At 43.9% G+C, this 22,644-nt stretch overlaps 1 protein-coding gene across 1 annotated transcript in view; it reads left to right on the forward strand.

Moving 5' to 3' along the window:
• The window catches only part of LOC143988963 (adhesion G protein-coupled receptor F5-like), a 102,879-nt gene that overhangs the window by 59,287 nt on the left and 20,948 nt on the right, over positions 1-22,644 (forward strand). Inside the window, exons 12-15 of the mRNA XM_077488923.1 lie at positions 1,922-2,121; positions 5,793-5,972; positions 18,336-19,667; positions 21,403-21,441. Of these exons, the coding sequence (XP_077345049.1) occupies positions 1,922-2,121; positions 5,793-5,972; positions 18,336-19,667; positions 21,403-21,441 (1,751 nt within the window). The remainder of the gene's footprint in view (positions 1-1,921; positions 2,122-5,792; positions 5,973-18,335; positions 19,668-21,402; positions 21,442-22,644) is intronic.

The raw sequence follows: 22,644 nt of genomic DNA on the forward strand, positions 1-22,644 counted from the left end.
ATTTCATCAGGCTGTGTACAGAGAAATAAAGTTGCTAGTTTCATTTGTGTTGAGTGTTTTCCACACAATTAGCAGCAGGTTAAGCCTAGTACAGACGATAAGATTATTGGATGAATGATTGTCCTTTTTTTTGCATGCCTGTCACCATATGAAAACAAATAGTTAACTAAAGTACAAAAATTCTCAAAAGATACAATAAAAATTCAGAAGTGATGTAATGTATTTGTATTGTATTTTCGGATGAAAACTGTACTGATTAAATGAAAAACTTAAGATCTGGCATCGTACAAGAATTTTTTTTGTGTTTGTCCCCTGGGAAAATTTTGGATGAAGGCTATGTAATAACAATGAAATTATCGTACAATTGCTTCAAAAGTGGGTGTACAGGGCTTTAGACCTACATAGTTCAATGAATGGAATGCATTGGCTCTATAATATGGTACTGTGTACATTATATTACCAAAAGTATTGAGACCTGCCTTTACTTGCACATGAACTTTAATGGCATCCAAGTCTTAGCCCTTGTACACACTGTCGGAAATTCCGACCACAAAATCCGTCAGATTGTTTCCTACAGATTTTGTCCGAAACTGGTGTTGCATACACATGGTCGGACAAAGTTGTCGGAAAATCCGATTGTTCGGAACGTGATGACGTTCTTTCGTTACGACGGGCCTACATTTAGCCTAGTAGCCAATAGCTTTGCTCTCGTACTTTGATTTGAGCATGGAATTCTCTACAAACGATCGGAAAAAGTCAGATCGCATTTTGTTGTCGGAAAATTTTAGATCCTGCTCTCAAATTTTTTCTGTCGGAATTACCAAACGGAAAAAGTCCAATAGAGCCCACATACGATCGGATTTTCCAAAAATATAATCCGATCGGACCGTTTCCATCGGAATTCCCGACCGTGTGTACAAGGGCTTAGTCCGTAGGGTTAAATATTGAGTTGGCCCACTTTTTCTAGCTAGAACAGCTTCAACTCTTCTAGGAAGGCTGCCCACAAGGTTTAGGAGTGTGTCTATGGGAATGTTTGATCATTCTTCCCGAAGTGTATTTGTGAGGTCACTCTAATTCAATGATGGCGAACCTTGGCACCCCAGATGTTTTGGAACTACATTTCCCATGATGCTCAACTTCACTGCAGAGTGCACGAGCAACATGGGAAATGTAGTTCCAAAACATCTGGGGTGCCAAGTATCGCCATCGCTGCTCTAATTCATCCCAAAGGTGTTCTATCAGGTTGAGGACAGGATTCAGTGCAGGCCAGTCAAGTTCCTCCACCCCAAACTCTGCTTTGTGCACTGGTCCAAATCATTTGGTGGAGGGGGGATTATGATGTAGGGTTGTTTTTCAGGGGTTGGGCTTGGCCTCTTAGTTCCAAGGAAGGGAACTCTTAAGACGTCAGCATACCAAGACATTTTGAACAATTTTATGCTCCCAACTGCATGGGAACAGTTTAGGGATGGCCCCTTCCTGTTCCAACATGACTGTACACCAATGCACAAAGCAAGGTCCATAAAGACATGGATGAGCGAGTTTGGGGTGGAGGAACTTGAGTGGCCTGCACAGAGGCCTGACCTCAACTCGATAGAACAGCTTTGGCATAAATTAGAGCAGAAACTGAGAGCCAGGACTTCTTGTACACATCAGTGCCTGATCTCACAAATGCACTTCTGGAAGAATGGTCACACATCCCCATAGACACACTCCTAAACCTTGTCGACAACCTTCCCAGAAGAGTTGAAACTGTTATAGCTGCAAAGGGTGGACCAAATCAATATTGAACCCTATTGACTGTCTAGACTAGGATGCCATTAAAGTTTATGTTCATGTAAAGGCAGGCACCCCAATACTTTTGACAATATTGTGTATTTTCTGATCCTAATAATGAACACATTTCCATTTCTGTAATCCCCAGAAAAATCAGGAAACTGCAAGGCAGACACTTCCCAGAAACTTCCTATATCTCCCAGTGGTTCTACATATAATGTGTCATGTGTGATGATTAACCCAGCTATGCTAGGCACAATAGATTACGAATGCGAAGATGGGATTTGGTCCCCGCCAGTAAACGGCTGCTACTCTGCTGTAGTTCTACAGCAGCTGGTGAATGCTGAGGTAATATTGGATTTAGCGTACAATGGAGTTGATGAGACAACATGATTTTTATTTCCAAAAAATGTATACTTCTTCATGGTGCGCTCCACTGCAAAATTTTCCGTTGATCTGTGATCTGTGAGACACATCGCTTGGTGCTATAAATCTAGCTAAAGTGCAAAATCACAGTGACTAGCTGCTATAAAAATAACCAAAATCTTATATTACTCAACGTTTAGCTCTATACATTTAACCACTCACTGTCAAGTAGTCACTCATTTAGCACTGATAGCACTTTATTTTTAGTATGAATTTTTGATGTTTGAACATTACAAAATGTATTAAATTTCCACTCCTCTATTCTTAGATGTGGCGGCTGCATTCATTTTCTTTTTTCCTTTTTTACCTGGTGACCCAGCTAGTAAGTCTGTTATATTTTAGCTTCCTTTATCCACTTGAGCTCTTGGAAGGTCATGACCAGGCAATTTTTCGCTATTCAGCACTGTTTTAATTTAACTGGCAATTATGAAGGCATGCAACACTGTACGAAAATTTAATTTGTATTTTTTTTCCCACACACATAGAGCTTTATTTTAGTGGTAATTGATTACTACTTTTTTTTTTTGTTTTGTTTTTTCTTATATAAATTAAAAAAAGACCAAAAAGTATTAGGGGGAAAAAAAATATTTTCTTCATTTTGTTATAAAACATATACAATAATAATAATAATTTAAAAAAAAGTTTCATACATTTAGACCTTTTGCATGCCTCCATCTTCCTAGGCCCGGTGTGGGTGTTGCCAGTTTCTGCCAGGTATTTGGGACCAGGCAAAGACCAGTGGTGCATCTGCACATGCACAGAGGATATGTGCACAACCACCATCAGTTTCTGGTGTTTGGGCACTCTAGTTGTGTGCATGCGTGTGCACATGCACAGCACACAGCATTCTGGGATAGCCATAGCACCCAATTGTCCCTTATTTGGAGGAACAGTCCCTGATTTCTCCTCATTTTGGTCTGATCTATATAGTTTTAAATAAAATTCACTTTTAACCTTTCAAAAAGTGCTAAAGCTTTCATCTAATTTCAAAATCGCTGCATTTCTACATATTAAAAGCCAGTGTAGCACTGACCCCCGAAGGAGCTGCTGATTTTATTGGGCTTACCGTTACCTTCTTGACCTCATGTATGTCTAGGGGTTTCCCGAGGTTGATGGCCCAAAGGATTGTAGAAACTGTCACTGGATCCACTTTAAGGATTTTTATTTGCAAAAAGGAGTAGACAAAACACAGTCAATCAATGATGGTTAGAGGGTTTTAGGTAGAAAGTTCAGGTACTCTTGGAACTTATTCAAAGTAGGTAGTCTCTCACTATAGCAATCCAGAGAATAGCCATTCACAACTGGATCCCCACTGCCACCGGATAGACCTCCTCTCACTAGGCCTAGCAGCCGATAGAGTGTGCAGATAAAGTGAAGCCTCTGCCACAGACTTGCACATGGAACGTTTGAATAAAGTCTCTGCCACAGACTTGTTGTAGAACACTTGTAGTAAACTGAAGGGCGTAGGCAAATTTAGAGAGCCCTCATACGGTACCAGTATCTTGCAGCTGGTCCGGCGATACCATACAAGTGTAGATTTACTTGGGGTCTTTCAACTAAGCCTCCAGGCTCTTTCACAGAAGCCAGCCTTCTGCATGGCATTCTCCTAAAGACTCCTCCCCTGGTTGCTTCCTCAGTTGCTGGGCCTCTCCACAGATGAGATGGCACCGGACCACCTTTGAATCCTCCTTCCAGTTACTTTGCCTCGGGCTAGCCAGCCCCGAGACTCAGAATTAGATGGATCCACACTCCAGGCCATGAGAGCCATGGGGTCTGGTCAGAAGGACCAAACAGACAGAAAAATCTTCTGGACTGGAACCCTGAAACACGTGATCTCAGTACCTTAAGTACCCTCTCCCAGAATGCACAGCAGGATGACACTCCCACTGGACTGGTTCCGAGAAAAAGTGGCACCCAATGCGCCCAGTTGAACTGCGTTCTCACACTTGCCAGTAATGACAGCACCACCTATGGCCAAGCAGAACACAGCGCAATCCAGCCAGACTGGTACTGAAACCCTAATTTGGTATAATTAAACCCAAAACCAAAAAACACATAGCGCGTTCTCTTCAGCAGCCGGCGCTACACCAGTATAAAGGAATAGTAGTGGTAAAAAAAAGCCCTTGTGGATTTAATTAACCTTTTTTTTTGGTTAGTTCTTCTTTAAGGGGGTGTGGCAGGGGGCATGTCCTATGCCTACATATATTTGCCAGTAGGTGTCCCTCATTCCCATCTCAAAATGTTGGGATGTATGGATAGCTATGACATTGCAATACCTCGAGGCAGCAGGGCATGGCCTAGGCTGAAATGCAGGAAGCACAACAAATACAGGAAGGTACAGAAAAAGGTAAAAATAACTTAATCTAAATACGGAAAGTCCGCCAGACTAAGTCCGCCGGATAGTCTGCTACATGTGTACGCGGCATCACACAAACTGAAATACATTGTGTGGCTTCCTGCACGTGCAAATTGCATGATGCAAAGGCACCATGCAATTTCCATGCGGCTGCATTTTTAAAAATGTACCAGGACCTTTTCCCAGCAGAAAAGGCAGGCACAGCAGCCCATTCCAATAAATACACTGCTATGCTTGCAAATCTGGGCAATGAGGTAAAGAATCGAAATCATCACACACAAATGCTATTCAGACCTCCGCTGAATGAAAATTTTACTAATCAGACCTCCATGATTTATACAATATTTCGTAGATTCTATAACTTTCACACAGACTAAATAATATACTTGTTTGTTTGTTTTTTTTTGTTTTTTAATCTAGCAGAATACATTTTGGCCTAGATGTGTTTTATAACAAAAAGTAAGATTTTTTTTTCCTTAATATAGGAAAAAATTAAAAACCCAGTGGTTTTAAATACCACCAAAAGTAAGTTCTATGTCAAAAAAATGATATAGAATAATTTGGGCCCAGCATTGCATGACCGAGTAATTGTCAGTCAAAGTATCATATCACTGAAAACTGAAAAATTACTGAAAAGGAAAAAGGTTAAACATGCTGATCTTCAAGAGGCTAATAAACTTTTTCGTTTTTAGTCATTCATTTCTTAATTTTTATTTCCTTTGTAATTTCATTGCTTTGTAAATAGAAACAAAATTAAAGTGTCACTATACATAGAAAAGGGTATATAATAAAATTTGTATTTTTTTGTATCTAAAATTAATTAATATTAATTTTGGTGACACTTAAAAAAAAATATATATATATTTATTGTTAGAACTTTTCTATAGATCACATGGGAAAATAAAATCATTTTTTCAAGACTATTGCCCAGGTTAAGGTTAGGGCTGTTTGTGCTGATAAAACAATATATTTATTATTTTGTTAACTAATGTCTAAAATGTAAAAATGTCTTTGGTTGTAGTATACAGCTGAAGTGAGCTGAACTGGTTAAGAGCTGGTTATTAACTGGCTATCATCAGTCAAAACCTGGAAGAGACTCTAATATCAATTTCCACTTTAACTTGGAATACATTGAAGTGTAGACTAGAGTATGTGAAGAAAAGACAGCACAAAAAGAAGTGTATAAGATAACTAATTCAGCAACTTTTTCTTTCGTCTGTCCATCACTTTAACATAGAGCGTAATAGACGGTCCGGAGGTGCAGCAAGCTTTGCCGGGATTGCTTGAAAATATTAGTGCCACAGCCACCAGTGAGAAACAAAACATTGCGGATTCCTCCAAAACTTTACAGCTCATGGTGAACATCATATCCAAAGTTTCAAAAGCAAACGTAACAGTGGAGCCTCTCATGATGCAGGTATGTCTGTCTATCAGCCAAACATAAAAGAAATTCATTATCAAAGAGAATGGGAAGCACCACACCAATTGCCAGCCTAATCACCATATGCAGAAGAACCAATTTAGTTTGTCTCCTGCCAGGCCATGCCCATCTGATGCGTTTTGTCCTCCCACGGGCTTAGTCAAAGCCATGGCCACAGAGAAATGGAGTGCTTTTAAATTTTGTGTTTTAAATTTGTTTTAATTAAATTCATTTTTGTACTTTTTTTTTTCATTCCACTATATTGCTATCACAAGGGATGAACAGCATCCCTTGTGATAGTTTGAGCAGTGACAGCTACAGTTTTTTAAATGATCAGGTATTATTATTATTATTATTATACAGGTTTTATATAGCGCCAACAGTTTGCACAGCGCTTTACAACATGAGGGCAGACATTACAGCTACATTACAATTTGGTACAAGAGGAATCAGAGGGCCCGGCTTGCTAGAGCTTACAATCTAAAAAGGAAGGGTCAATTGATACAAAAGGTAATAGATGTGGGGGGATGAGTTGATGGAGGAAGTAAAACAATGTTAGTTAGAAGCAGGCTTCTTTGAAGCGAAGGGTTTTCAGGGATCGCCTAAAGATGGATAGATTAGGGGACAGTCGGACAGATTGGGGTAGGGAGTTCCAAAGAATGGGAGAAATCTGGAGAAATCCTGGAGGCGAGCATGGGAGGAGGTGACAAGGGAGCTCGAGAGCAGGAGGTCTTGGGATGACCAAAGAGAGCGGCTTGGTTGGTATTTTGGGACTAGGTTAGTGATGTAGCTGGGGGCAGAGTTGTGGATGGCTTTTTAAATTATTGTTAGTACTTTGAATTTTATTCGTTGGGTGAGTGGAAGCCAGTGGAGGGATTGGCAGAGAGGGGTGGAGGACACTGAATGGCTGTTAAGGTGTATGAGTCTGGCAGCGGCATGCATTATGGACTGAAGGGGGGATAGTCTATGTAAAGGTAATCCAATGAAGAGGGAGTTGCAGTAGTCAAGGTGAGAGATGACCAGGGAGTGAATTAGAAGTTCGGTGGTGTCATTAGTTAAAAAGGGGCGTATTCTGGAAATGTTGCAGAGGCTAAGGCGACATGAATCTATTAGACCCCAAATCCCTCCTCTCCCTCCAAAGACAGTGACTACTAGGGATGGCCGAACAGTTCGCCCGGCGGTCGTTTCGCGGCGAATTTCGGCTGTTCGCGGTCCGCCATTTCGGCGGACTATTGGCGCCGTTCGCCCGGCGGACTTCCGTGTTTTTACTGTGTAAAGGAACTTTGACCTGATGACACATCCATCGAGGGGTAAAGGACAGCCAATTGAGACATGACAGCACATGGACACTTGGACATTCCCCCTAACTTATAAATACACCCGATCCGGCGGCCATTTTACATTCTTTCTTCTGTCACTATAGGGAAAGGTTGCTGTTTGGAGCAGGGACAGATAAAACGCTAGCTATTTGGTACACAAAAGTTCTTTTCAGGACTGGTATAGGTGTTAGGTGTATATAGGTTTGCTGTGCTACTGATTGTTGCAGCAGCCTGAGTGTCTTTTGTCAGTTTAGAGAAAGGGACAGGGCGCTGTGTGCTGCTATTGTAGGGACAGCCAGATTAGTCATCATCATCATCATTAGCTGTTACTATCAGGTCCACAAAAGTGCTATTCGAGTAACCAGTTATTGTTCCAGTCTCCTCTGTTTTGCCAGTTTGTATAGGGACAGGAAGGAAGCAGTGTGTCAGGCAGTGAGGGTCAGTTTAAACAGTAGCTGTTACTATTAGTTCCACAAAGGTTCTTTTCAGGACTGGTATCAGTGGTATGGTAATAGGCTTGTACACGTATAATATTCTTTCTTCCAAATATAGAAAGAATATTATACTTGACTGCTGCCCTTCTGCTGCAGTCTGCTAATCATTCACAACTCACTTGTTCCACAAAGCTCTTTATCAGGACTGGTAACTTGGTCTGTCTAGGGTGCTACAGTACATAGGGTTGAGTGAGGTACAGTCTGCTGTTCTGTAAGGACCGGTATCGGTCCACAATACATAGGGTTGAGGTGCACCACTGCTGACCGCTGCCCTATACTGCAGCAGTCCTTCAGCAGTATAGGGACTGACGTACAGTCTGCTAATCAGTCACACACAACCTACTTGGTCCACAAAGGTCCTTATAAGGACTGGTAATAACCTGGTGTAGGGTGCTACAGTACATAGGGTTGAGTGAGGTACAGTCTGCTGTTCTGTAAGGACCGGTATCGGTCCACAATACATAGGGTTGAGGTGCACCACTGCTGACCGCTGCCCTATACTGCAGCAGTCCTTCAGCAGTATAGGGACTGACGTACAGTCTGCTAATCAGTCACACACAACCTACTTGGTCCACAAAGGTCCTTATAAGGACTGGTAATAACCTGGTGTAGGGTGCTACAGTACATAGGGTTGAGTGAGGTACAGTCTGCTGTTCTGTAAGGACCGGTATCGGTCCACAATACATAGGGTTGAGGTGCACCACTGCTGACCGCTGCCCTATACTGCAGCAGTCCTTCAGCAGTATAGGGACTGACGTACAGTCTGCTAATCAGTCACACACAACCTACTTGGTCCACAAAGGTCCTTATAAGGACTGGTAATAACCTGGTGTAGGGTGCTACAGTACATAGGGTTGAGTGAGGTACAGTCTGCTGTTCTGTAAGGACCGGTATCGGTCCACAATACATAGGGTTGAGGTGCACCACTGCTGACCGCTGCCCTATACTGCAGCAGTCCTTCAGCAGTATAGGGACTGACGTACAGTCTGCTAATCAGGCACACCATCCCTGTGCTGTGCTGATTTACTCCTGGGCCTGCTTATTATGAGGGGATCACACCATCCCTGTGCTGTGCTGACTTACTCCTGGGGGTTCTTATTATGAGGGGATCACACCATCCCTGTGCTGTGCTGACTTACTCCTGGGGGTTCTTATTATGAGGGGATCACACCATCCCTGTGCTGTGCTGACTTACTACTGGGGGTTCTTATTATGAGGGGATCACACCATCCCTGTGCTGTGCTGACTTACTCCTGGGGGTTCTTATTATGAGGGGATCACACCATCCCTGTGCTGTGCTGACTTACTCCTGGGGGTTCTTATTATGAGGGGATCACACCATCCCTGTGCTGTGCTGATTTACTCCTGGGCCTGCTTATTATGAGGGGATCACACCATCCCTGTGCTGTGATGACTTACTCCTGGGGGTTCTTATTATAAGGGGATCACACCATCCCTGTGCTGTGCTGATTTACTCCTGGGCCTGCTTATTATGAGGGGATCACACCATCCCTGTGCTGTGCTGACTTACTCCTGAGGGTTCTTATTATGAGGGGATCACACCATCCCTGTGCTGTGCTGACTTACTCCTGGGGGTTATTATTATGAGGGGATCACACCATCCCTGTGCTGTGCTGACTTACTCCTGGGGGTTCTTATTATGAGGGGATCACACCATCCCTGTGCTGTGCTGACTTACTCCTGGGGGTTCTTATTATGAGGGGATCACACCATCCCTGTGCTGTGCTGATTTACTCCTGGGCCTGCTTATTATGAGGGGATCACACCATCCCTGTGCTGTGATGACTTACTCCTGGGGGTTCTTATTATGAGGGGATCACACCATCCCTGTGCTGTGCTGATTTTCTCCTGGGCCTGCTTATTATGAGGGGATCACACCATCCCTGTGCTGACTTACTCCTGGGGGTTCTTATTACGAGGGGATCACACCATCCCTGTGCTGTGCTGATTTACTCCTGGGCCTGCTTATTATGAGGGGATCACACCATCCCTGTGCTGTGCTGACTTACTCCTGGGTGTTCTTATTATGAGGGGATCACACCATCCCTGTGCTGTGCTGACCTACTCCTGGGGGTTCTTATTATGAGGGGATCACACCATCCCTGTGCTGTGCTGATTTACTCCTGGGCCTGCTTATTATGAGGGGATCACACCATCCCTGTGCTGTACTGACTTACTCCTGGGGGTTCTTATTATGAGGGGATCACACCATCCTTGTGCTGTGCTGACTTACTCCTGGGGGTTCTTATTATGAGGGGATCACACCATCCCTGTGCTGTGCTGACTTACTCCTGGGGGTTCTTATTATGAGGGGATCACACCATCCCTGTGCTGTGCCGATTTACTCCTGGGCCTGCTTATTATGAGGGGATCACACCATCCCTGTGCTGTGCTGACTTACTCCTGGGGCTGCTTATTATGAGGGGCTCACACCATCCCTGTGCTGTGCTGATTTACTCCTGGGGCTGCTTATTATGAGGGGATCACACCATCCCTGTGCTGTGCTGACTTCCTCCTGGGGCTGCTTACGGTGCAGGTGTCAGTGCTGTATATCACGGTGCTGATGTCAGTGCTCTCTGTCACGGTGCTGCTGTCAGTGCTGTATATAACGGTGCTGGTGTGAGTGCTTTATGTCACGCTGCTGATGTCAGTGCTCTCTATCACGGTGCTGCTGTCAGTGCTGTTTATCACGGTGCTGGTGTGAGTGCTTAATGTCACGCTGCTGATGTCAGTGCTCTCTATCACGGTGCTGCTGTCAGTGCTGTATATCACGGTGCGGGTGTGAGTGCTTAATGTCACGCTGCTGATGTCAGTGCTCTCTATCACGGTGCTGCTGTCAGTGCTGTATATCACGGTGCTGGTGTGAGTTCTTAATGTCACGCTGCTGATGTCAGTGCTCTCTATCACGGTGCTGCTGTCAGTGCTGTATATCACGGTGCAGGTGTGAGTGCTTAATGTCACGCTGCTGATGTCAGTGCTCTCTGTCACGGTGCTGCTGTCAGTGCTGTATATAACGGTGCTGGTGTGAGTGCTTAATGTCACGCTTCTGATGTCAGTGCTCTCTATCACGGGGCTGCTGTCAGTGCTGTATATCACGGTGCGGGTGTGAGTGCTTAATGTCACGCTGCTGATGTCAGTGCTCTCTGTCACGGTGCTGCTGTCAGTGCTGTATATAATGGTGCTGGTGTGAGTGCTTTATGTCACGCTGCTGATGTCAGTGCTCTCTATCACGGTGCTGCTGTCAGTGCTGTATATCACGGTGCTGATGTCAGTGCTGTATGTCACGCATCTGATGTCAGTGCTCTCTATCACGGTGCTGCTGTCAGTGCTGTATATCACGGTGCTGGTGTGAGTGATTTATGTCACGCTGCTGATGTCAGTGCTCTCTATCACGGTGCTGTTGTCAGATGACTCTATCACGGTGCAGGTGTCATTGCTGTATGTCACGCTGCTGATGTCAGTGCTCTCTATCACGGTGCTGTTGTCAGATGACTCTATCACGGTGCAGGTGTCATTGCTGTATGTCACGCTGCTGGTGATCATCTCCTGCACCCTCTTCTTTGCCTACCCTGGTCCCTGACCTTCCCTCTCCTCCATTGCCTTCATGCGCTCCACAGTCCTGAATTGTCAAAACAATTTCAAATATAAAAAAAGAATGCTTGTAGTTGTCGATCCCAGATTCACCTCATACATGTGTTATGTCATTGGCCATGTGGTGGGACTATGTTTGCACAGCTAATAATTATTTTGTGGCTGCAAATTTGACCTATAGGTTTGCGGAGTTCGCCTCCCATTGAAGTCAATGGGGCCCGCCGCGAACGTTCCGGTTCGCAAACTATCGGCCGCGTTCGCGGTTCGCGTTCGCGAAACGTCCCGTCGGAAGTTCGTCCATCACTAGTGACTACATCCCTGGCCAATACTGGCCAGGGAAACAGTGCTGAAACCGGAAGTGAAAAAAATCCTCATCATTCTGAGTTCATTTGTCACAGAGGAGAGGGAGGAATAGTTGTTCCTCTCTCTCTCCTCTGTGGACAGTCAACCCAACTGCTTGCATCAGTCCCAAGCTTCGTGGGTAAATGGGAGAACCTGGAAATGATGGTGGGCTGTGGCAGGAGAGTTCACCCCCTTCCAAGCCCTATAAAAAGTGATCAGGTGGTTGTAGCCAATCATTGGCTCAAAAAAACAATACCAAGATTATGGCTGTGGCTGCAGCTATGATTCTTGTATAACCGCTTCTTGTCCAGGACTTCCTTTATGCATACCCTGGATAGAGCAGTTAAGCAAGCAGTGTCATGAACCCTGGAATACTGAAGTATTTCTCCTTTGATTCTATTACACGGTGGTGGGTATTCCACCCTGTCTTAAGGCTAACCCCCTCCAGACGGCCCCGTGATCTGAAAGGAATGCATTCCCTGTGTCATTACACATATCAGTCCTCCTATTCAAGCTGTTGGACCAATCCCTGTTCACCCTGTTTCAAGTCCTAATTTGCATGGCCAAGAGGATCCGAGTTAGGACTAGAGTGTTCTTTACAATTGACCAATAGGAAAGTGGTTGTTGGGGGCGGGTGTTCAAACTGCTATGTATAAAAGTGTGTTATGTGCATCCAATAAAGGTGAGAATCCTGTTTGAACTTACATACAGCCTGCCTGGTGTTTGTTCTGAGCTATCACAACGGGATTTGAACAACACATAGCTGTAGTTCGAATCACAGAGCATCGGATGACTGAACCATCAGATGCTGCGATCTGCAATCTGATTCAATAGCCACAGAGGAGTGTCGGGAGAGTGGAACCGAGCGTGCAGGAGCTTGTTACAAGCAGAATTGCAGCTAAATATCCTGTGAACAGCAACCTCTTCCTTGATATCCAGATATCAAGGATAATTTGTAACACATTTTATGGCCGTGTTTTCACTGGCAAGTTGTACACTTGCAGAGCACTTAAAGCACAAGTTCTATTTGCCACTTTTCAAATTTGTAGCAAATTTGCATGGCAAGTCTCTAGCAAGAGCAAAGTTGTAGTGGTGAGTCTACAGTAAGAGCTGTGCAAGTCTACAGCATGAGAATTCAGCCACAGTGACCCCTGTGGTGGGATGACAATTGTACAACATAACTGTTATACCTGTAGGGTTCCACATGTACTGCCACTTTAAGGCTGGCTCCACCCAGGAGTGATGTCAAGGGTCAAGGGTTATAGTAGCCATCTTGGACACATGTAAGCAGCCTAATAAGATGTACTGTCCTGAGATGCATGTTGCAGTGTACACTGAGTACTGGAAATAAACTTCCATTGTTCCAGACCAGAGTCTTGTGTCTCTCACAACACAGAGGATATAACAGTGGCGATGAGGATGGAATTTAAGTGTCTATCAGTCTGAGAGAGAGACAAAGACATTGTGGATTGTTACCTGGATAAAAGCAATCACAGATCCCAGCAGGAAAATGTCATTGATTGGGACATTAAGTGAATTTGATGGAGAACAGACATCCTGGAGTTCCTGGGTGGAGAGACTGGAACAGTATTTCAGTGCAAATGGCATCCCAGGTGAAAGGCAAGTAGCAGTATTTCTGACAGTGGTCGGTGCTCAGACATTTGACACTCTCAGGGATCTCCTTTTTCCTGTAAAACCAGCAACTAAGACATTGGCAGAGCTCCTGACACTGTTAGAGGGACACTTCCAGCCTAAACCACTAGAGATTGCAGAAAGATTTCGTTTTTATCAGAGGCAGCAGCAGCCAGGTGAAGAAATTAAAGCTTATTTGCTCGCCCTTCGCAGACTAGCCTCTACCTGTTCTTTTGGGGAGTACCTACCTACTGCACTGAGAGATAAGTTTGTCATGGGACTGAATTGTGACTCTAGCCAAAAGAGACTGTTAACAGAGAAAGACCTTACCCTTGCAAAGGCAATTGATATAGCTTCAATGATGGAAATGGCTGTGAAAGATACAGAGGAATTGAACCCCCAGGGCAAAAGAGAAGAGGTGAAACAAGAAGTTTTCAGAACAGCAGTCAAGTCCACAGTTGCAAACTGGAAATACAGACCTCCACCAAGCCGGGGGTCAGCTTGCTACCGTTGTGGGAATACAGACCATGATCACAAAGTCTGCTGGTTTAAGGATCAGACCTGTCATAACTGTGGTAAAACAGGACATCTGAAACGAGTTTGCCGGAGCAAGAAGGTGCGAGATAAACAACCTCTGAACCCCAAGACAAAGACCTACATGGTGGGAAGATATACATCATCATCTGAGTCAGAGGATGAGGAAGTGCTCCACAGTTTAGACATACATCATATGCATTCAGCACCCTCTGCAATGACTGTAGAGGTAACCATTGAGTGAAAGAAACTAAAGATGGATGTAGACACAGGAGCAGCAGTTTCAGTTATCACTCAGAAACAATGGAGACAACTTCAGACCCGAACAACTGTCCACCCAACGCCAATCAAACTGCAGACATACTCAAAGCAGATACTCCACCCACTGGGTTATGCAAAAGTGCAGGTATTGTACAAGGGTCAGACAAAGAGACTGCCATTATATATACTAGAAAATGGGGGACCCCCTCTCTTTGGGAGAGACTGGATTGCTCACTTTGGTATGCCAGACATCGCCATAAATCCCTGTAACACTGTGACAATTCCATTAGGAGATAATGAGGGATGGGTGGTGTCCCTGAAGCAGCGGTTCCCAAAGATCTTTGATGACCAGTTGGGGAAAATAAAGAATGACTGTGTGAGACTCAAGCTGAAACCCAACGCCCAGCCTAAGTTCTTCAAAGCTCGCACAGTACCTTTCGCACTCCGAGCAGGAGTGGAAGCAGAATTAAGTCGGCTGGAGGAACAAGGTGTCATCTCAAAGGTAGAGCACAGCGAGTGGGCATCACCTGTTGTACCAGTGAAGAAAGCGAATGGGGACTTGCGCATTTGTGGCGATTTCCGCATGGCACTGAACTCCCAACTGGAAATAGACCAGTATCCTCTACCCAGAGTAGATGACATTTTTGCCTCTCTTGCAGGGGGTCAAAAGTTCACCAAGCTTGATCTCAAACAAGCATATTTACAGTTTGAGGTCCATTCTTCTTCCCGCAAGTTTCTGACCATCAACACCCACAAGGGACTGTATGAGTACAATCGGATGGTGTTTGGTGTAGCCTCTGCCCCAGCCATTTGGCAACGGAAGATGGATGAGATTTTGGCGGACATTCCTTTCACTCAGTGCCTGTTAGATGACATGCTCATCACGGGACGGACGGACCAGGAACACAAGCAAAACGTGGAGCTTGTGTTGGAAAGACTCCAAGAGCAGGGTCTGAAAGTGAACTTAGCAAAATGCCAATTCATGGTGCCGTAATTGGAGTTTTGTGGCCACCTTGTGGATGCAGACGGTATACACACCACAGAAGCCAAGGTTGATGCCTTAGTCAAAGCTCCTGCCCCAACCAATGTCCAGCAGCTGCGATCATACCTTGGCTTGCTGAACTATTACCACAAATTTCTGCCAGATCTGGCACACACCTTGTTTCCGTTGAACAAGCTTTTGGAGAAACACTCCAGATGGGACTGGTCGGCTGCATGCCAACGCGCTTTTGAAGTCTCTAAGCGGAAGCTGTTGGCGTCACGCATGCTTGTTCACTATGACCTCCAGAAGCCTCTGACCTTGGCTTGTGATGCCTCACCCTATGGTCTGGGGGCTGTACTGTCTCACATCTTACCTGATGGGTCAGAAAAACCAGTGGCATTTTCCTCCAGGTCTTTGACAAAAGCAGAAAGCAATTACTCTCACATTGACAAAGAGGCTCTTGCGCTGATATGGGCAATTAAGAAGTTTCATCTTTACCTGTATGGTAGGGAATTCACCATACTGACAGACCATAAACCACTCCTTCAGATCTTTAGCCCTGACAAAGGCATCTCTCAGACTACTGCGGCCCGCCTCCAACGCTATGCCCTGTTCTTGGGAGCGTACAGTTATAAAATCCACTATCGCGGTCATGATGCCAATGCTAATGCGGACGCAATTTCCCGACTGACAGGGAGGTCAATGGACTCCTCTCCACCGGTCAAGAGTTGTCGTTACACCATCCTGTCCTTCTTGTCTTCTGGGGAGATAGCAGCCCATACAGCCAAGGATACCTTTCTGAAAACAATTCTCTCCTGGGTACGGTCCGGTTGGCCTGCAACCGTCACACAGGATTATGAACCTTATTTCCGTAGGAGTATGGAATTAACTGTGGCTGGTAACTGTGTTTTATGGGGAGACCGAGTGATCATTCCACAGACCCTCCGGAGACACATTCTGGACTTGCTACATACTGGTCATCCCGGGGGCACACGTATGAAACAAAAGGCCCGAGGCTATGTGTGGTGGCCAAACTTAGACTCAGATATCACAACATATGTGAATGCTTGTGCTGGATGTGCACAAACTGCAAGAGACCCTCCTCGAGGGTGCGTCCAGCCCTGGACTTGGCCCACGGTTCCTTGGTTTCGACTACACTTGGACTTTGCAGGTCCGATCAGAGGACACACCTTCTTGATCATAGTGGACGCCCATTCAAAGTGGCCTGAGGTAATTCCTGTTACTCAGCCAACAACTAAGGCAACAGTTTCCATACTGTTACATCTTGCTGCTACATTTGGATACCCCAGAGAAATCGTCACAGACAACGGTGCACAATTCACCAGTCAGGAGTTTCAGCGTTTCTTGACTGCCCACAACATCAAGCACAAGTTGACCGCACCTTACCACCCAGCTACAAATGGTCAAGCAGAGCGGTTTGTGCAGACTTTTAAACGCTATTTCAAAGCTACAGTGGCTACAAGTAAACAGCAGTCCCTGTCACCCCACCAGCTGGACTCCTTCCTTTCTGCTTACAGAAACACACCACATGCAACCACCGGCAAAACTCCAGCAGAACTCCTTCTGGGTCGGCAGCCATGGACTGTTTTGGACATGCTCCGCCCACAAACAGTCCAGGAACATGTACTGCAGTCCCAAGACAAGATGGTCAAACACCATGAGATCCCCCGATTCACAGCCCAACAAAAGGTATGGGCCCGATCTTATGGGGCTTCCAACACCCGTTGGCTTCCTGCTGTCATTGCAGAGACTTTGAGACCCAAGATGTATAGGGTCTGCCTGGAAGATGGTTCCATTTGCAGAAGGCATGCGGACCAACTGCGCCCTCGTTTTCAACTGCATGAATCCCTGACGCCGGCTGAACCACCAGTGTTGCAAGGAACTGCTCCCAGCGGATCAGGATGCATGGGAACTGATGATTGGGGGGACTCTGATCTTTTGAACTCAGCTCCAACAGAGCCCTCCAGCCCTGGTCCGGAGGTTGGTTCACCCACTGAGCTGGGGGATCCCTTCTTGGCACCGCCAGTGCCCATTCCAGTCGACCCTGTTTCCTCCGATCCCGAGTCGATGGGTGCCCGCCCTCAACGACACTGTCGCCCTCCTGACCGGTTTCAGTTTCAAGACCGGTTACGAGACTTTCGACGGGGCCGCCGAAAGTGATCCAATGACATTGTATCCCCGCAACTGTCCCTGGAATCTTGCTCTCACATTTGGATGCAGGAAAAGTCCTGTGCATCTCCTGTGTTTGGAGGACTGTTATTGGACAGTTATTAGTTAATGTTTTGTGCCTTTTCTCGTTTTGTTTTTGTTTTTTTTTGTTTTTTTGTTTTGTTTTTTTAGGGATGGATGGAAGGTGTTATACCTGAAGGGTTCCACGTGTACTGCCACTTTAAGGCTGGCTCCACCCAGGAGTGATGCCAAGGGTCAAGGGGTATAGTAGCCATCTTGGACACATGTAAGCAGCCTAATAAGATGTACTGTCCTGAGATGCATGTTGCAGTGTACACTGAGTACTGGAAATAAACTTCCATTGTTCCAGACCAGAGTCTTGTGTCTCTCACAACACAGAGGATATAACAATAACTGAACCAGAACTTGCAGCAGACTTGCAGAATGTTTGCAAAGAAAGTTGATCAGGAGTTATGCAATGTGGACCTGCTGCAATTGTGCAATAAATTTGTGAAGCCTGACAAGTCTAGCAATAACTTAGCAAGTCATTTTCACTCTTGCAGCACAATTGCTTGCTATCTTGGTAACTTTAATTCTGCGCTGTGCCTGCAGTTTTTCTTTCTGCTGAAATAAAGTAGAATTACAGTTAACTGTACTTAAAACAGTCTATTGAGTATATAACTTCTTGAAGATATGTTTGCAATTGGGTTGTTCAATAATTTACAAAGCTCAATTTGCTTCCACTGGAGATCTGGGGGCTTTGTGAAGGTTCAACCATAGGAATAAATATATATTTATTCAAGACCTCCTCAAACAAACTACATCTCCTCCCCTATATTTTAGATAAACATTCAGGTATCACACAGTGTTCAGTTTATTTGGCAATGTTTTTATATGAATGTAACTTATTAAATATTTTTTAGTAGAGTAATTTTAAGCTTTTATGGTTAACTAGTCTTAACAAAATAATTACACCAAACTTTTCTTCTCCTAGAACTTTATAAAAACAGTTGATGTCGTGGTCACCACATCCAGCGCTTGGAGCAGTAATGCTAACAAAAGTTTAACTATTCTGAATTCTGTTGAGAAATTTGCAGAAAATCTGAACTTCAATGGCACAATCGACTTTAAAAATGATTCCCTCAACAATATTCAGCTTTATGGAAAAGTTGTGAGCAAAGATGAAAGCTACAATAAGAATTTCTCCTTGCAAAATTTAACTGGAAATGTGTTTATCGAGGGGGGTGCATTAACAGGCAACTGTACCCCAATAGTTACCATTGCTTATAGTACGATGAAGGACATTTTGCCAAATACCACACAGGTGGTCAATGGACTGGTTATGTCAACAATCATTGGTAAGAACTCCAGCGATAACATTGATAGCAGTATATTTAAAATAAATATGAACTTTACTGAAAGTAAAACATCACTAGAGAATCCAGAATGCGTCTGGTATGACTTTCATCAGAACATTTGGAGAAGCAGCGGTTGCATCCCCATTAAAATAGACAATGCGATATTATGCTCATGTAACCACTTGACTTCTTTCTCGGTCCTTATGGGATCATCAATTACAGATCAGTTTTTAGCTTTCATAACTTACATTGGAGTCGGAATATCTCTTGCTTGCTTGGTGGTTACTGTGCTCATCGAGGCCTTAGTGTTGGCCTCAGGTATCAAAAACAATACCTCCTACATACGTCATGTCTGCCTGATAAATATTGCAGTTACGCTTCTGGTAGCTGATATCTGGCTTATCATTGGAGCGACTCTAGAGCAGAATCCAAGATCAGCTGCCTGCAAAGCCGCGGCCTTCTTTAGCTTCTTCTTCTACTTGTCTTTGTTTTTCTGGATGCTGACCACAGGACTCTTTGTTTTTTATGTCACTGTCTTCTACATGCATAGCTTAAGAAGGAGTAAGAGAACCATGAAGATCGTAGCTTTACTCCTGGGTTATGGATGTCCACTCCTTATAACCATTGTCACCGTGGCTTCAACAGAACCCAGTGGAAAATTTATAAGCAGGAAATTTTGCTGGCTTGACTACAGTGACTCCAGATCGTTCCTTGCATTTGTGGTGCCAGCTTTAACCATTGTGTTTGTTGACTTATTGATCACAGTGCTAGTCATTTTCATAGAAAATAGGCCTACGATTGGTGAAAAATCAGGGAAAGAAGACAGAAACATTTTGATTTTGATTGTTAAAACCATTTTCATCCTTACTCCACTTCTCGGAACTACATGGGGATTTGGGCTGGGAGTTGTAATTAATCCCGACAACAGAGTGGTCAATGGAATATTTGCCATGCTCAACTCATGTCAGGTAAGTGTAATAAAGTACATAGTATATATTGAAGAGGTATTAAACCCAAAACCAAAAATGTAATATATTGCAGCTTAGCAATCATTAGATGTGGTGACTGCATTACTTTTCTTTTTTTGTCTTTTTTTTCCCTCAGCGGAATCATGTGGCGTTTTCTGCTTATTATGCATTACACTCAAAGTACAAGGCAGAATCATGTGGGGTTTTCTGCTTGTCGTGTAATAAACTCACAGTACAAGGCGGAATCATGTGGAGTTTTCTGCTTGTTGTGTATTACACTCACAGTACAAGGTGGAATCATGTGGAGTTTTCTGCTTGTCGTGTATTACATTCACAGTACAAGGCGGAATCATGTGGAATTTTTTGCTTTTTGTGTATTACACTCACAGTACAAGGCGGAATCATATGGAATTTTCTACTTGTCGTGTATTATACTCACAGTACAAGGCGTAATCATGTGGAGTTTTCTGCTTGTCATGTATTACACTCACACGACAAGTAGAAAATTCCACATGATTTCACCTTGTACTGTATTACACTCACAGTACAAGGCGGAATCATGTGGAGTTTTCTGCTTGTCGTGTATTACACTCACAGGACAAGGTGGAACCATGTGAAGTAGTCTGCTTGTCGTGCATTACACTCACAGGACAAGGTGGAACCATGTGAAGTAGTCTGCTTGTCGTGCATTACACTCACAGGACAAGGTGGAACCATGTGAAGTAGTCTGCTTGTCGTGCATTACACTCACAGTACAAGGCAGAATCGTGTAGAGTTTTCTGCTTGTCATACATTACACTCACACTACAAGTTGGAATCATGTAAAGTTAAGGTACAATGTTTATTTTAGACTGTGAGCTGAGCGGAGATCCCAGAGCACTTCTAGCTACACTGAAAGTTCCCCCTCTTTCCCTTCTCCTGTCTTGATTCAAGGCCCCGCACAACTATACTGTATATGTGTACAAGTATCATCGTATTGTGCTCCTTAAAAACAACCACGCCATCTTTTTCCAGAGCAGCCTGTATTTTTCTCCTGAGGTTATCTATGGGTTTTTCTTTGTATCCCAAACAACTCATGTGGCAGTTGTGGCTGAAATATTTCTTGATCTACCTGACCTTGTCTTGGTATCGAGAGATCACCTAATTTTCCACTTCTTATTAAGTGATTGAACAGTACTGACTGACATATTCAAGGCTTTTGATATCTTTTTATATCCTTTTCCATCTTTGTAACATTTCATTACCTTGTTACGCAGGTCCTTTGACTGTTCTTTTCTACCTCCTCATGGCTCAGTGTCTAGCCTGCTTGGTGCATACAAGTGAGAGCTAATATACTCATTGACTATTTATACACAGACATTAATTGTGATTTAAAAAGCCACAAATGTGGGAAATTAACCTTTAATTGCCATTTTACCCTATGTGTGCCACCTCCTGTGTCTGTACCATGGCCAAACATTCCAGGGTATGTAAACTTTTGATCAGGGCAATTTGGGTGATTTCTGTTATCATGATTTAAAAAGGATCCAAAAAACTATGTGATAATAAATGGCTGCATGTGATTGCTATCCTTAAATAAAAGACAACGTTTTTTGTCATGATCAATCATATTTTCAATATTAATGCCAAAATTTCACAATTCCTGCCAGGGTATGCAAACTTTTGAGCACAACTGTACATGAATATAATAACCCAGAATTCTAAAATACGCCTTTTTTTTTTTTTTTTTATCCAGGGTTTGTTCATTTTGATAACTGTGATGATGGACAACAAGGTAAGTAGCAACTTATTAGGAATATGATAAGATCTGCCATCAGCATAAAGTGTAATTCTAGCTTTAGAAGTCAAATGAATACCACTGGATCTGGATGATTTTAGCTGCCCTTCAGACACTTCCTGGCCGACACACCTTGAGACTAAAAACAATTATTTAGCTGTAGTGCCATAGGTTGAAGAAAGACTAATTTCCATTAACTACTCGCATACTGGGCACTCTCACACTTTGAATGACAATTGCGCGGTCAGGCAGCACTGTACCCAAATGAAAATGTTATAATTTTTTTCACACAAATAGAGCTTTCTTTTGATGGTATTTAGGCCTCATGTACACTGCTGGTAAATGGACGTTTAGGAGCATTTGGGAGTTTTTTTCAACCTCGTCTGAACTCCCCTCTATGTTATCTTATCTGTACATATATACAGGGTCGTTTATAGTCGTTTCTAGGCAGTTGAGTGTAAAGGCATTTTTTGGAACGCAAGAAAATGGGTTCAGAAGCTGAGTTTATCACCATTTCAAGAGCCAATCGCTTCTAAGCGTGGTAACTCGCGTTTAGCCGCATTTCGTTTACAGACGTTTTTCGATTTTGCCGATTTACCACTGGGTTTTTTATTTTTTGCCAAACAAAAAAAGACCAAAAAGTTAGAAAAAACACAAAACGTTTATTAGATTCTGTTTTAAGTTTTGCAAACAGGTAATTTTTCTCCTTTACTGATGGGCACTGATAGGCGGCATGGATAGGCACTGATAGGCGGCACTGGTGAGCACTAATCAGGAGGTTATGATGATATGGCACTGATAGGTGGCACTGGAGGGCACTGATTAGCAGTACAGATGGGCACTGACAGATAGCACTGGTGGGCACTGATAGGTGGCTTAGAGGACACTAATTAGCACTAATTAGAAGCACTGGTGGGCAGTAAGGGGACTGATGTCCCTCTTACAGAAGCCGGTAAACAGCTTTCTGCTGCAGCGTGAAGAAAAAAAAAAAAAAGGTAACCGACTTTTGTTTACTTCCGTGATCAGCTGTCTCCAGGACTCGTGATCACAGAGCCACCTGCGCATCCCCTGATAAGGTCGTCTATGTATGCATTTGAAGCACGCTCTGTAGCCATCTTTCGATGGTTTTAACCCTTCATAGCTAAAATAGGGCAAAACAGAGTGTTCTGGACACCTATTACCAATGTTGACCATCCAGAT

The sequence above is a fragment of the Lithobates pipiens genome, unplaced genomic scaffold (genome assembly GCF_037356315.1).
Source record: "Lithobates pipiens isolate NorthernLeopardFrog02 unplaced genomic scaffold, aLitPip1_a1.2 Scaffold_18, whole genome shotgun sequence".
Taxonomy (NCBI): Eukaryota; Metazoa; Chordata; class Amphibia; order Anura; family Ranidae; genus Lithobates; species Lithobates pipiens.